The 17,194-nt window shown below is 36.7% G+C and overlaps 1 protein-coding gene across 2 annotated transcripts in view; it reads left to right on the forward strand.

Annotated features, from left to right (window-relative positions):
- The window catches only part of LOC100651020 (suppressor of lurcher protein 1), a 514,096-nt gene that overhangs the window by 105,044 nt on the left and 391,858 nt on the right, over nt 1-17,194 (forward strand). For both annotated transcript variants that reach the window (XM_012316672.3, XM_012316673.3), the window contains exon 3: nt 722-902. In XM_012316672.3, coding sequence (XP_012172062.1) covers nt 722-902 — 181 coding nt within the window. The remainder of the gene's footprint in view (nt 1-721; nt 903-17,194) is intronic.

Below are 17,194 nucleotides of genomic sequence, written 5' to 3' on the forward strand. Positions count from 1 at the left end.
GATTTCATTACCGTGGAATATCTTTGTTCGATTCCTTTCACGTATGCATAGTATTAAAAATTCTCCCACGATTTCCATTTTATTGCACGTTATACGATATGTGTAATATCGAACTATCTACTTCCACAGCCAGCCAGGATAGTCTACATACGCATACCGGAATTTTTAATTTTTTTAATATTTTTGTACAAGTATATTTTACTTACCAGAGGATTTAAAAGTGCACTTTGTTACACAATCGTTCGTGCTAACAAATTAGTACTGTTATTGTTAATGAATTTATGAAAGGAATTTTAAAAATTGAAACATTTGACTCGCACATGAGAAATTACACATCCTTCAATTTTGTACATTATATTAGGTCAAACAATTTTTCCCAGCGTTTTATCCAGCGTGATATTTCGTATGTATAGTGCGAGAATTTGGTATTTTCGAATAGTGCGAACTATGATTAGAAGTCGCTTGCCGAGAACTTGACACAGGATACGCGTGTCACGAAACGTTTGATAGTCGTAATTTATGGTTCCACGTAGGTTCCGTAGAAATAGACTTTTCCGTTTTTCTTATCGTCTTTCCTTTACTATAAATCTTATGTACCCACTAGGGTAAAGATTTAGGGTAAAAACTTATTTATCCGGATTATACGGATTTTGTATTTCTATGTGCTACTTTGATCGTTTACGTTTACGTTGATGCAATGATTACGAAATATCTGTTGCAGGTTGCTCTTGCGTCGTCTACAGCAGCTCGGACAAACCTCAAGGTGGCACGTTCACATCCCCTTATTATCCCAAACGATATCCGTCAAATATCGATTGCCTGCTTTACACGTTTATCGGTCAACCCGACGAAATCGTCAAGCTGACGTTTCATCATTTCAATATCCGTCGTATTCGATCCGAGTGAGTACTATTATTTAAATCACTTTAAACATACGATACATTTTAATTTACAATATAAATGCAACGTATGTTGCAAGATACGTGGATTCAATAAGAATATGAAGATGTATCGTGTCTTTCTTTGATTGACCTAATGTTCCTTTTTAATTATTCCATTATTATCACGTTATTCTGCGTTATTACATTCTAATGTAATATTCAATAAATACAATAATTTAAGGAATGTATGTAAGTAATACGACATATGTGTAAACTCCATTGACAAATTCAATTTTTCACGTTATTATCTATCTGGCAGATATAAAAGTTAGTCAAAATACATAAAACTTCCTCTTTATTTTATCTTGCATTAAAGAAATTAGTTCTCCGTGTACAGTTTTTCTTAAACAATGAGGAAAGAAATACCTATTTCACCTACATTTAACCTATTATAGCTGATACAGAACTCAACGGAGTATAACTTATTTTATTGCATAAATACTATTAAGTAATTGATACTTGACTTTCAATTAAATGTCCGTTTTTGATCAATCTTGTCAAAATATTTGTTTTGAAATTGATAACGTAAATACGAATTATCATATCGTACTCTGAACGTACGATACGGTGGTACTTCGAGTTTCCTTTCTAAAAAAAAGCTACGCGAAGTCGGGACTAGAACTTGCATTATACATACATTTCGTGCAGATGGAAGTTACAGAGGATAGGGACTGGAAATTTTGAATAAATTATTGGGCAAAAGACACGATTTCATGGCGATCCAGATGTAACAGCGATTCGTATGCTAAATTATGCTGGTCGCAATAATGTATGCACGTGACAGCTTATTTGATGAAAAATGGAATAATCTTAAAATTAAGAACATCTTCGTTGCGCGAAATTTACGAAAGTTTTTTTTTTAATTAAAATTAAATTATTTGTAATTGAAGATTCTTGCATTTAACTTAATTGGAGTTAAAAATTCGTGGTCTGTGAACAATTCTTATTAAATCTTGCGAACGACAATTTCCTTATCCGAGTATTTTCTCTTAACATTATCTCAACAACTTGAAACTCGCTATTGCTCGTACCAAATATTCATTTCATTTGATATGCCTTCGAGCAAGTCTGTTTTATGCCACGGTTAAAGTTTTCGCGGAAGCAAAACATCTGTAACTGCCGAGTTAAATGTAATTAAAGGGTCTCTCGTTTAAGTTTTCAATGTTCATTGTTTGCAATTACTATTGTCTCTTTTCAACTAATATTTAACGTACGAGATGTATATGAAATTTAAATAAAAACGCTATCTTTCCCTTATTGTCGGATAATATAATAATTCTATGGAAATACAACATTTTGGGAAATATGTATATATGGCTTCATATAAATTACATTATCCCATACCTACAATAATTACAAACGAGTGAAGTGTTCTTGAATCCGATCAATAATTGTAAAATTACCTATTATACTAACAAGAATGAAATTGAATATTCTCCGTCAGGTTGGATTAATATTTGTAAGAGGAATGTTCAACAATTGAATATAATCATTTGAAGCAATTGTACGAATTAAATATTTGAAATTTGTAATAAAGTTATCCATAGTTACCGAGTCGCGCAAAGGAAGGGCTGATAGCAATACGATATTATTTCTATAGCCAACATAAAGACACTATTCAGAAGAAAATCTTGTTCTTAGTTTGGTAGAGTACGCATGCGATTATATGTATACTACATTCTTTTGTCATTAAATCGAACCATTGCAAAAAACCTGAACTGCTGGACAGGCTGAAGAAATGCATCATTTGCTCAGAGAGTAAAAAGGATGCTCTAAAACCTGAGACAGTTTAGTTCGGAAGTAACGAGTCTTTACTAATGACTGATTCACAGGGCCGATTAGACGCCTTTGAACTACCATCTTTTTCGAAGCCTTTAGAATCATTTATATAGGAGACAGTTCAATACAGGAGATATCTGTAGGGAAGTTGATTAATTTTTCAGCTTAAAACTAAAAATATTTTGCTGGGAAAAAGTTTCGAATTAATACGAGGCAAGTGTTAAACAATAATGAAAATCATGGATTTTTATAGGTAAATTTTACGTTGCTTCGTTAGCTACACGCTGCTAATTCCCCCTTTTTTTTAAATAAATATATATCTTTGCAGCACTTACTTTTTAAATAGATATGAATTCGAGTTCTTATATATAGGAGGATTTTCGAAGTTTCTAAAGTCTCAATGAAAGTAGGCAAGCAGTGGCCAAACAACATGGTCTTTTTGTTTGATTTAAAGGTGGTCGGATCGCTGAAAGAGGTAGTTTACGAAACCGTGTTTGCTTAAGAGTTCTGTCCCGGTTTTCCAAAATAATATCTGACTCGGGAAGTTCATCCTTCCATCCTTTAATCGACCATTACTATGCGAGTGCTCGCGCAGGCTATACACACAGCCTGTATATAAAGCTTCAGCTTTTTTAGCCTCGCTTTAATCCAAATAATGTGTATCAATTGGTCGTTATGTCATATATCTCGCTATTTACACTCCCGTTAATTCGTATTAGCATTTTAATTGGCATATTTCTGGCTATACATAACGCAAATTCCCTCTTTACCAAAACCAATTATATTTCTATAATTTATGCATATATCTAATTTTTGATCAGCGATGCAAATGCAATATATACTTTGCATATATCGCATCGGTCGAATCAAAATTGAGCGGTTGCTTCAACAAAATTAAACACATCTAGCACGTGTACAAATTTAGACAATTTTCAGTTTAGCCAGCCAGATCACGTTTCTAAGATATGACCGGTTACGTTCAATTTGTATAGATCCGAAACTTAGACTGCGGCAATGTGTTCAGGATTCCTATATCCTATTTGTATATCGATCGTGCTTGAACTTCAACGATTAACTCAACTATATCTGATGAAAACTATTGTAGTTTGTAAGCAATGTAGTGCAATTCGTATTCTTATTGGAAATCTTGTCGATGCAGATATCGGCCAATAATCGTAATAACCTTATAAAGATTAGTAAGACAAAACTTTTCTAATAAACAACATCGGTATGTATGTAGCTTTCTCATATTTGTAACATAAATATTACACTAAAAGTTTGCATCAGAATTATAATAAAACTTATTAGACCGCGAGAAAAATAATACACGCATACACACACAAATCCAGAAGATTTATCACACAGTTCGACGTGACGGAAGCTTGATCGAGTATACTTAGCCCCTGTTATGTCTGAAGGAAAGACGGATCATCGGATAAGAGGCGTTCCGTCTTACATCGAGCTAGCTGGGGCGACTGATTAGCTGATAGTTACGCCGCGTGTTCCCCTGATAGCCGGCTTGCAAACCACCCCGATTGTAAACGTACATACATTGCACGATGAATGTAACTACACAATCAGGTTCTTGTGTCGTAACTGCACAGAACATCAAGTGTACCGACCCTATTCCTGTTTTCGCTAAATTATACATATTTCTCTGTTTCGCTAAATTATACATATTTGTCCGTTTCGCCAAATTATACATATGTCTCTGTTTCGTTGCCGTGTTCTCTCACAGCCTGACAGAGAATTATTCGTTATCCTTAAAATATCGACCAAGCTTTCATTGGATTAACGCCGAGAATAGCGTGACTGGAAAATATCGTCTTTGGCTCTCACGATCGGTTCGCGTCCTAACCAAATCGAAGTGACTTAAAATATAGAAACGAGACACCTGATATTATATCGTATGGTTTCATATTGATATAAATCAAGATGATAATATCAGGTGTCTCGTATTATAAACGATGTTTAAATAACTTTTGTGAAAGGCAGAGCACTGTTCTCTCGCAACATCATCGTAGAACATTCAGTATGTAGCTGTCCTTAGCGATTATTGCGAGAAGAAAATCTGATTGCAGCTAGTTGAAGGAAAATTTCATATCTCAGTGGCGGCATTTCAAATGCATATCACGAAGTTTGCCGGTTGGTTTAGAACGGCTAAGTGCAGGAAGGGTCAGCGATGTGACACGGCCGGTGGAAAGAGTCGGTTAGGAGTTCAGGAAGGAGGAAGTTATGAGACGAAAACGAGGAACGTTCCCGTGAATGCAGCGTCCGTTTCCGTGGACGGGACGACCCCCGTAGATTTTATTTTCTGCTCCGAATGCCGCTGTTTCTCCGAGCGGAATATGAATCTCGCTTTTGTGAAGTTGCGGTCTCGCTGCCTTCTTTCTTTGCCTCTCTCTCTCTCTCTCGTTTCACCATCTTCTTTCCGGCCTTCCCTATCTGAAAATGTAATAGCGTCGGTATATCGATTTTTCGACCAGCATAACGACAACTAAATAGTTAGCAAATAGCGCAGCAGATCTCTTTTGATGTTACCAGTCTGTTGCAAGACACCGTGAGATGGTAGTGCGACTACGATTTTTGCACAAAGAACGCCTAAAATTAACCGCGGAATGTGCTTCGTTCCATTTTATTTGGACACGTGACGTTGTTTTCTATTTCTAGCCGTTTCCAATTTTATAAATGTCGACTTGAAGATATCACTCTGAAAAAAGCATGTTGCATTTATTCGGTAGCGAATTAGTAACAATTTCTTATAAGCTACATCAATACGTATTCGATAATTAAGCTTCAACAAAAAACAAATGTTGGAGGTTCCTATTCCATTGATAAGTCGGAAAATTATTAAAATAATATTTAACGTTGATATAACGAAGAATATATAGTAGTGTTACAATACAATAGAAGAAGCCATGATAGGGAGCATGTTCATATATTTATAGCAAAGAACATTACCAAAAAGTTAACATTGTAATTCTAGCTGAAGACTACAAGAAACAGCTAACAGAAAAATCTACTTATAGCTTTTTTGTTTCTATACCTTGCGAAGCAAAACAACATTTATATTCGAGGACACGATAATATGGACCTCTGCTTATTTTGAATTTTTTGTTTCGCCAAATTCTATTCTCCAGGTCACGGATGTAGAGTTTTTCTCGAAGTAATTACTTCAATATAAAGAATATTGAAAATATTAAGAATTTCAGATATCTAATCCATTCGATGCCTGCGAAACAGACTCCATAAGAATTAGATATTTTACAAAAAGGTTAGCGCACGTTATATACACGTATTTTCTTCTTTTCCTCGACATATATATTTCACCTACTATTACGTTCAACTTCTATTTACAGTAGGGTGTAATTACGGTGTATCGAGCGATCGATTGTAGGGGCTGGCTCCAGGATGACCGACGCGATACAAGGGCGCGATTATGTATGCAAATATGCGGCAGAATTTCTGCTGACGGGCATTATGCGTCGAAGTACGACGGAGCCGCGGGAACTTCCGACATGGCGAGACAGTCTGTCGGAAACATGGGCAAACAATTGGGTAATGCACGTCGCTTACGCAGAGAACGCGGCAAGGGTTTCGGTCGCGCGGAAATTTCTACATTCTACGTTCTACGGTCTCGGCAAGTTCACGCGCACCGACAGCGTGAGAATCGCAAGTTCTCTCTAACCAAACGGTCAGCCTTCCGTGGATTGGAACCAAACGATCAACTGATAACGACAAATTGATCGAATTCAATTTTCGTTAATTTCTTAATCGTATTTTATTGGAATTTATTCGATGGTGAAATTCGAATTCGAAAGTGACAGAATGTACAGAATGCATGTAATAAATGCCGAAAGTATAGTATCTGTTATAATGTTTAATAGGGAAAGCAATCGTCTGCTTAAATTCTATTTCTTCTTTTAAATTGCATTCCACAAAATACGAATTTGCGCAAATGTTTATAACATCGTGATCACTTTGTGCTGTCTAATCTACGAAGTTGATCAATGTGGTTTCCGAACAGCTCAAATTTTGCGGGCAGACTTCTTCATCGACGAGCTCGAGCGTGTAGCGAGCCGCGTCAATATTTGCTCAGCTCAAGGGATCGAAATGCCTCATATCGAACCCGCTCACGATCCTACGCCCGAATCTGCAAGCAATTATACACAGAGAAAGGGAATCGTATCAATTTCATTAATTTTGTTTCTTGTCTCTTCCTTTTTTTTACTCTCGGGGAAAATGAAAGCAAATGTTGCGACTAATCGGTTAATTATGTTGGGAATTGTTAAAAGTTAAGTGGTGGATTTTTAGGTGTAGTTGAGAAGTTGAGTAAAGTTGAATCAGTCTTTTAACAAGTTTTAATATTTCAAACAAGCCGATTAATTGAATTAACTTGGTCGGATACACGTGTGTTAAATGTTTCACACTTCCGTCTCGTTTTGTATTTAATTGCTATTTTATTTGGGTAATACGTGAAATATAGTCTTCCATAGGTCATTGCGATTTTACCTCTGCTAATATTAGTGGAATTTGTTGTCAATTATAGTAACGATAAATACATGATAATTTACGAATGAATCTAAATTCACATTTTACATAAATAAATTTAAAGAACGTGTTTAATTAATTAAAAGCTATTCAATGATAAAACGCCAGTATGTTACGGGTTATGAACGTGCCTCGTTTTCAATTTCTTGATATCAATAACATCGCTAATAACAAGCCTACTTCTCATCGCGTCAATTGCTAAAAATCCTCCTAATATTCTCTAGACGATGGACTTATGCCGAGCACGTACTTGTCCTCCGGCCACTCCACCTACACGGGATTCTATTTACAAATCCTCCAGCGGTGGAGGCCATAAATCGTTTCTGCTTCTAAGGACCGGCCAGGCGCTTCGTATCCAATATTAAGCTGCCCATGAAGATGGCCCTATTAATATGGTGTGCAGAGGCACGACGATCGTTTACACAGCGCTCTGTACTATATATTCTAAAGCTGAGAAAATCCCACGGAGAAGAGAAGCAACTTCGCTCTTAGATCCGGCGGCGTCAATATTAAGCTGCCCTTGCTGTGAGAGCTGGTGCACACAGCGCCTGGTGTCGCACCAAGTTCCACAGTGCCAGTTAAAGACCCACGGTGTCTTCGATTCTAATTATCGACTACCTCTCTAGCGATATTATCGTCGATCGGTTGTCTCTGTAACTATGTTACATATATATACTCGATTACATACTTGGTTTTATACGGTGTGAATCGTAAATGCATGCCCATATTTCGGAGAGTTAGTCCGCACAGTGAACTAAGTAAAAGATGTCCGATAAACGTATGTTATCCTACGTACCTTAGTTATCCATGGTACGATAAAACAAATGTTTGAAATTTCCGCCTCGTTTTCGTTTTACGTGTCTATCGTAATCTAAATTCATTGTACCTCTTCTGTATATCAGCGACTAAAATAATATTTGTACGAGCAGTTACTGGAATCTAATATGGAAAATTTATTTCTCAAATTCAAGTTCAAGTTATTCATATTTATAGTCGCGATCGAATAGTGGTCAGTGGTACACAAGTATTTAAAGTAAAGTATTTAACGCACGTAAGTATGTATGGAGACAAAATAGCGGTGGCTCGATGCTTAGCGATGTAAAACGCCTCTAATCCGTCAACTATGTAAGCATGTAGCTTGAAAGCTCGGCTATATAACGAATCGAGAAAATATGGGACCTGCCGTCGATGTTTTTCGATTTCTCCTGACTAAGACGAATCGTCGATGGTTCACTGTGATATCCTGTAGCGGAATTTCAACAGTATATGTATTTACATGAGGTGTGCATATCGGTGAAATGTGTTTTCTGTTTGTATGAAAAATAAGGTCGACAAGCTGTCGTCGGTAAAGTAATCGATCACGTATCAAACAGTGATAAACGTAATCGTTACATATCAGCCCTTCTTGGCCACCGTATAATCATCCTTAAAATACGATGTTATCGCCACGTGATGCATTACAATGAGTGAATAATGGCTTTAACGAAGCTATCCGTTTTGATAAGGGAATCGACCGTGCGTACGCCCGTTATGCACACTGTCCACTTTCTGATGACACATGATGCTCCGGACGTATATTGATACGCATTGGTTTTATCTTTGTTCAGCAGATATCGGTGCGTTCATTACGTTTATGCTACGTGTCGAATTTACTTCGCGGTGTACGTTGCTCAGGGGCATTTTAGTTGGTGACTTTCGAAGTGATCGATTCGAATGGTAATTGATTATATGAAAGGTTGAAATATTCAAAGTAAATCAGAATGGTGCATAAATGGAGGAATGAATAAAGAGAAAATAGATTTTCAATAATATACATGCAATATTAAAAATAACGGTACTTGGTTAACAAACAGTTAATTGAACTTGTACGTATAGAACGTCTGAAATCCATCACGATATTTCTGATCAAACAAGTTACGAGAAAGCAAAAGTAGCCGCGAAGAAAGAAATATTTCTTGGAGAATATTTCGAGAAATAATAGGTGGAGAGATACGTATCGATGAACCCCTTTTATACAAACTCCAATTGTTGCGTTTGTGTTTTATTCTAATAATAAGTTTCAACAATCTTGCAACCACCAGCTCGAACGGTGCGAACCAACATTAAATTCCACCTTCCTCTCTACGTTCTCTAGGATATTACATGGCATTGTAGACGCGTGATATAATAAAAGGAGCAAATTAACAACAGTGAAATAAGAAGCCAGTGTTTGTTCGTGGCTGTTGTGTACGTACGCAATGTAGTCTACGCACCGATGCTCTATTTTGCAACGGTATGTAGCAATTTGGACGCGACGCGTCGTGTTTCGACGAAATCGAGCTTCGGTCGTTGTGTTTCATAGCACGGCAAACAGGAACAGGCAGCGCAGAAGGATAGGAAACCTCGAGTTTGCGGCCCGGACAGTAGTGCGGAACGTTGTAGCATCGGCTTTCATCGCAGCCCAGCCGGATGCCGGCGCTACCACGGAATTATACTTGTCTGCCGCGTAATTGCCGAGATTAATTATGTGCGAGATGAAATTCCTGGTCGGCAGAGTGTGACAATCCACGACGGTTCGTCGTCAACCTCTTGCAAACATAGTCACTGAGCTAACAAAAGGCCAAGAAAATAAAGGAGTAACAAATAGAATCGAAGAGAAGAACAAGAATGATCTTCTCCCTTTGCTCTTTTTTCCCTCCGCGACATTAACCGAGATAGAAGCGAAGAAGAAAAAAGGTTCGACTCGTAAAGTGAAACGGCGACCGTTTCATATGACCCTTTAATTGACATGAATATTTTAGCGTAGGAGCTGGATGACGAGGATACCAAGTGTGGAAGGTTTGTCTTCTGGTCCAGGGGCGATCGGCTGAGGATCCTTTCCATCCCTGGATCGTGGGAACCTCGTAATTCTCTGGGATTGTCCTGGAAATTGCTTACGCTTGATGTTTATAAACGAGCAATTTGACGATGCTCCGTGGGTCGAAGGAAAACACTATTATCGTTTTCGGGTCACCACCCTTCTTCCGACGAGGCTTCGCCCCTTACGGTTAACAGATTCATTGTGCATCCGTTTTTCATTTCCTAAAATGCTGTAATGTGACAAGAAATAATACTCGTACGATAACTGTCTTCATAGGGTAAAGCTTCCTTTTTTGCCAGGGCTTAGAGTCACATCAACGTCTTGGATTATTTACGTTTTTCGTAATTTCAGGATTTTTAGTTCATCTGCCATATTCGGATTAATATCATACGTAATCCGAAAGTGTATGTGCCGACTGGAATACGCCTTCTGCACGGTGAACGTATTGATGCGATCTGCGAGCTACCTTCGTCTAGTTGCCAACTCTACAAAGGCACTTGCATAAACCTAAAGAGGAAAATATCGTCGTTGAAACTCATCGTATTTGTCTGACTCGATTTTTCCGACGAGGATCAGACACCGATCGTAGATGATGCAGGAGAGCCGGAAGTTGGAGCCCAATCGATCGTACTTTCAATTAATATAAGTACAACAACGTTAACTTCATGAAATATTCAATGGAGCCCGCTGGGGAGACGCAGCACGTCGCCGGGACGAACTTCCGTTCGGTGGATAAATGGCATTACTAATGTTAAGAAAAAAGACGGCACGGTTCCTTCATTGATTTTGCAACGGCAGTGCACGCCATTAATGGTAATGGGAGCATGGAAATGGATATGAGATCTTCGTAGTGTTCGAAGGAATGGCCACGTGCAATGGGAATATTCGACAATTCGAAAGATGCTGTTGGCTTGGCCCCGTTACGGACAGGCCGGAACAATCCTGCCGTAACACAGCGATTTCAAAGGAATTCGTGCAATTGTAAGATGATTTTAGTTCTAACGATCGTGTTGAGCGATATATAGTAGCTTCAATTGACAAAGTACGACGTATCGGTTTAAGCAGAATCAGTTTTCAACGCGTACATCGTCAAGTCGATCAGTCGCGGAGAGACGCGATCGCGAGGAAACGCGTCAACGGTGTGTCGTAAATTCCCGTTACGATTGTAATAATCGATGCTGCGAACAGATCGATCCCCTTATTTCTGTTGAGATAATTGGGGTGGTTGAGTTGGTATAACACTGCGGTTAGTAGGATATAATATATATTTTATTTCCAACAACTGATTTCACTGATAATATAAATGTTCGAGCATACTCGTGGGTTAGGCTACGATGCCGAATTGTAATGTCTTTTACAATCAAGTTCAATGTGTTCGACTCGTATCGGTATTAGCCACTTGTCGAGTGGCGGCTAAGTTTTGACTCTTTTCGAATTGGTGTTTGACTGTTGCACGACGCACGGACCATCTCACGCGACGTAACATACATGAAATGTACAAAGTTTAAGTGTTCATTCGGAAACATCGTAATCTTTTGCACGAACTAGTGCAATTTGAAGTTATTCGCGATGTTAGGAAAATTATACGAAGATAATCCTGTCCAGTTTTCTCTTTTAGAGGCGTACTGTCAAGCATGTCTTATATTTCTCTCTATAAAGTATTTCTAAAATGTTAGCTATTTATTATCGTCTCGTGTATCTCAAACGTTAAAGCTTAAAAGTTTTACGAAGAATATTAGGCAATACAGAATAAATTTCGGCGTCCGTTTTACAAGTTCATATAAATTTTAATACGTTTCACTGAACTTGTTTTAATGTCACAGCTTTTATCATGAGAAATTGCAACTTCTATTTAAAACTTGAAGTTGTCCCTAAAATTTCGAAGAATATGAAAGATTGATATATATATTGTGTGTCTCTGTGTGTGTGTGTGAATAAAGTTTTTACTTGTAGAGTTATCAAAATGGTTCCAGTTACGCGTCTCGCCCTATATTTTATTGAAACAATTTATCGTTCGAAAATACCATTTACGATATAGTCATAGAAACAGTTAACCCGAAAAATGCCGTGAAAAAGGAATAAAAGAGCAGAATGGGAAATATTCGAATGATGTTTCGTTTTCGTAGAACGTATTTCTTTCGTATACAAAGTTTTACAATACATGGCTTTAAATGTTGCTGCGAAAATGGAAATATGGAAAATACAATGGGCTCGGTAGATAAGCCTTCCCTTAATCTTCGACTTGACAGCTTGTGGTTCGGTCTTTCTTGAGTTAGTATAGTGTGATGAATGAAGATCCAGATTTTGGTAAATATGTAATAAGTCCAGAAATTATGTGCTTCGCGACTAAAGTAAAAAATCTTAGACTAATAAATTGACAAACATGTACGCTAAATACCTTTACTGAACTTTTTACAATTCTCAGACATTTTTATTCATAGAAGATAATTTTTGTGCACTGATAGCATGCAAACTTTTAATTATTCTTGGAAATGTTCAATCAGTTTGTTTATAAAATAAGCAAATACTTTACGTTCTTTCCATAAATTGATAGTATCGTCAAAATTTTCTGAATGACAGAGTGAGATGTATAATTATCATCGATAATACTATATTTACGGTCTTCTCCTTACACATAATTGTTGTTGTGTATCACTAGTACTTCACCAACTTTATTGACTATTTAGTCAAACTTAATATTTCAATGTATGTTTGTATTTTCCGTTAAGATGGTGTGTTTGAGATTGTATTTTGTGTTACACAGTGGTTCTGAAGGGAAGAAGATTTATGACTTTGCTTCTAAAGCTTTCCTCGGGTTCATGACAATCAGCCGGTGACGAAAAATGAATTATGATTCTTGGAAGCTTAGTCAGACACTATCCGGCTGTCCTAAAATCTCAATTTACGAAAGTGCATTTCAAACATATTATTTTCATTGTTTCTACAGCCATTTCAATTGGCAATGGTCCGTAAAGTACATTAAATTCCGTAAAATAATATACTTTCAATACCATTTTACAAACACATAAATAACAGTTTAAAAATGTTAATTATCATCGCTAAGGAACTTAAAAAATTTAGACAATTTTGGGGATACGAGTACGTCCAAAATTAACGTGAAATTGGGAAAATTTCAAAACTTTTTCCTTTCGTCCACTCGCTCTGAAATTTAGCAGATATTATTTCCACGCCGGATATCATAATTTCTGAAGTTGGAAAATTGAAAAACAGATCGAAAGTTAAAAAATAGTAACGCATCTGTATCGTGGTGCAGTGGTTCCAGATAGGAAGAGAAAATGTGTAGTAGAAACTCTCCTCTCCCTATTTCTCTCAGTTCCGCGTGACAGTGGCCGGAAACACGGTGGATCCGTGGCTAGCTACACGAGAACTTCGACACGGAAACAAGAACGGAGAGGTCGAAAGAAAAATAAAACGACGAATATAAAGCACGATTTTCGCAATGGCGTCTCTCAAATATGGCTATTTTATGAAGTCTGCCGTCACTCTGTTAGCAATTTTTTTCCTCGTCATAGAGCAACGCGCCTCTTTACGCACTTGCACATTTTACGACTTGTCGTTTCGCGACACTGGTTGGATTAATAGCAGAGCCATCATCCGATACAGAGACGCGCCTACGTAGAAGAGAAATCGGTCGCTGGCTTGCCCACATTGTATCTTATCGCTCCTCTTTAGGATTTCTATAAGTACTGCACCGGAAGAAACTATTTCATGACAAAGTTTAACACCCGACGCCGGTATCGCACGCGACGATAACGTTTTACGGTCGCTGTTGCGTGCAGAGAGGACTTACTCGTGCGTCGTAAAGACGATCATCCGAGTTCTCTGCTTTCCTAGTATCATTGACGCGCGTTCTTTTGGTGGTTTTCCTATTCCGCTCCTTATATATGTGAAAGATATCTTTTTAATTGGATATGTTAATAAGGATTTCTCACGACCAATTTTTAAGTTGAAGTTAAACGTCATTGGACTGCTTTTTAAAATTCTAGATCGAAGCCAAAGGATCGGAGGTAGGTTTGTTAAAAATTCTTTCCACACGTTGTAGTTACTGACAATAATTTTATTCATTTTCACATTTTTGTATAAAATGTATTAAACGATACGATATTAAAACGATAGAACAAATAAAATCATACTAATATTTACATATATATTGCTATAATTCCTTATTGCAGCTGTGCCAGCTGTAACGTTTAATCAATCCAAAAGTTAATAGCACGTCCACAGCAAGGAATCTCCATAAATTCTCTACGTTGTTCAGAATTTCGATGTAACCATTCTAATCATTTGAATCACGGGCAAGCTTTGCGCAAGGTCTAGCGAAACATTCGTTCGTCCGACGGATTCCACTGGAAATCTCGTTTTACTTGGATCATGAGCAAGATCTAAGTGGCGGCGCGAACGTCACGTCGCTATCATTGTTTACCATTCCTAGGACAAAAGACGGATTTTCATTATTCCGTTCACGCGACGCTTCTAATTTCCGAGGGCGAAGTCATATCCACTTGTTTCCTCTGATTCCGGACCAGCAGTTCGTTGGGATCGTCAACGTCGACGGCCGTGCCTCGACGCGCGTCATGATTAACTGCCTCGATGTTCCGTCGATGTTTCATGGAAAAAGGGGTCACGAAACGCGAATTAACCGACCGTTGTTATTCCGTTTGTATCGGTTCTTTGCCAGTCCCTTTTCTAAGCCCTACAAATCGATGGATTGCAATAGACTTTCAGAGATGAATTCTTTCTCGTCTTTACGAGCAAATTTTGTGGCTTATGTTCCTTGCTCCTTGAAAGCGTTGAAACGTTTCTACTGGTATTGAATTCGCGTGCTAATAATTAAATTTGTAATTTTAACATTAAATTTACTGGTCTTGGTAGCGTTTCATTTCATTATTTGTGAGAATTTCTTGGTCTGGTGAACAGAAAAATTTACCGTGTACTTGCCAAATGATCAAACGTGCTGGAATGGCGAAAACGTTTAGATAGCTTCAGGGAATTAAATAGTTTTCGTATTGCAATTGTATCAGTTTTTCAGAGATTGGTTGGAAAGAGCTGGACCTTTGGAGAGAACGTGGAAATAAACTTATGGAAAATTATGGATACATATGCAACAATAAAATTCGCAGTTAACGATATTCAGAATATAACTACAATGTTTGTAGAAATATTGATATCTACGAGACATACGTATCGAGAGCGTAACTTTTTTTTCGAATAACTGAATGTTTTAGTTTACATGCCGTTTTTATTTAAATACGTAAATAAAATTTTGTATATTCGAAATATGCATACCGGAGAGTTTACACAAATTTTTGACGCTATGTATTCAAAGCGTATCAAGAAATTTATTGAAATGCTGTGCAAACATATTTCTATCTTTATTAATCGAATCCAAAGTTATTTTGTTTATACAGCGTATTTCAGGTCCGAGTCGGATATTTAATTTGCTTTGTGCTTTTAACTTTTGTAAATACGATCTAACGATATGTACCTATATCTGCTTTAAATAATTTTATATAATTTAGTTTCCGACACAGCTCAATTTAAAATTAATAATGCAGGAATATTTATGATTACATATCATTCTAATACAGCGATGCATATATCGTCGTTGTTTATTAACTTATTTGCATATTTCATTATTGCTTATTAAAAGTAATTATATTCAGCTAAACTCAGTGAATGTGATCAACAAATTTGTGTACGTGACGTTATAACGATTTATAATACTTTAACGATAATAAAATAAAACCTTTTTTCTTCCTATGAAAATATATTTGCGAAATATAGTAACGTCGTTGTATCGCATGCAAAGTCTAACCAAGGAGTAACAAAACTAAATACAAACAATTTTAATAATGTTTCATGAGGTCTCATATCCATAAATAAATAGACATTTTTTAGTTCTATCCATGTATAACACTCGTATCATTAAACTCGTGTATTGAGATTAATTATGGTAAAGCGTGTCTATTTGTCCTACATAAAATAAAATATATTCAGATTATATTTACAGGTTCATTTAAAACTTTTTTCTTGGAACTGCTTTCAGACAAACCTAGGTCAACATTCTAAAGTAGGGAAAGAGGGTATGAAAACATTTCTCGCAAGTCTATATCCATAATTGTTGGCAATATTAGCTTAATTAACGTTTTAATCGCATTTATCGTTAGGAGTTTATTCAACTAAAAGAAGAAAAGCAACTGTTCGTTACTTATTAATATGATAATAAACTTGTCGCAAAGATGTATATTTAGTGTGAAAGCACGAAGAAAGAATAACGACATTAACGTAGAAATGTTTTAGAAGAATTTTGCTGTCATATGAATATTAAAGAAAATTACTCAACTGCTCTATCGTTATAAATCCTTTAAATATCTTTCTATAAAATCTTTTCGGAATTTTTATAAGAATTATTGAAACGAACACAAGGAAAAGAATTTTTTTTTAATTTATAATTAATCGGGGATTGCAAATGGATTTCTTCGCTAAAATATTTGAAAGCATAAATGACGGCTAGCGTATTTAAATTTGTGATTATAACATTACATTGTGTTTGAACGATATTTTTCGTGAATTTATTCAAGCGATAGAGGAAAAATTCTCTTTTGAAGATAAATTGGTGCGTGTATTTATTTAAAATAATTTACAATGATCTGCACTAAAATTTGAAAGTATGTGCGCTTTAATCATACATTTGTACAGCTTTAGTCTGCCACATTAATCTGCTGAAGTTAAATAGAAGCTACAGTAGGAGTTATACGTGTATAATGTTACGCAATTTGCACGTAACATGTTCCAAGACAACATACACACGTATCCTCTGATCTGAGCACAAGCACAAATGCTTTGCACATTGCATTATATTTGCAAATATTGAGATTGACCGATGACGCAGCGAGAGATGATAACATGCAGTTTGATTTATACTACTCGCCATACAATGTGAGCAAACAAATACGATCTCAGCACACCGTGCTCATCTCTTAATGTGTACATTTCCTAACTAGATACGGACCAATTAACAGTTTCTTACGCAAAAGAGATGCTGCCTTGGCTATCGTGTTCT

The sequence above is a fragment of the Bombus terrestris genome, chromosome 15 (genome assembly GCF_910591885.1).
Source record: "Bombus terrestris chromosome 15, iyBomTerr1.2, whole genome shotgun sequence".
NCBI classification, from domain to species: domain Eukaryota; kingdom Metazoa; phylum Arthropoda; class Insecta; order Hymenoptera; family Apidae; genus Bombus; species Bombus terrestris.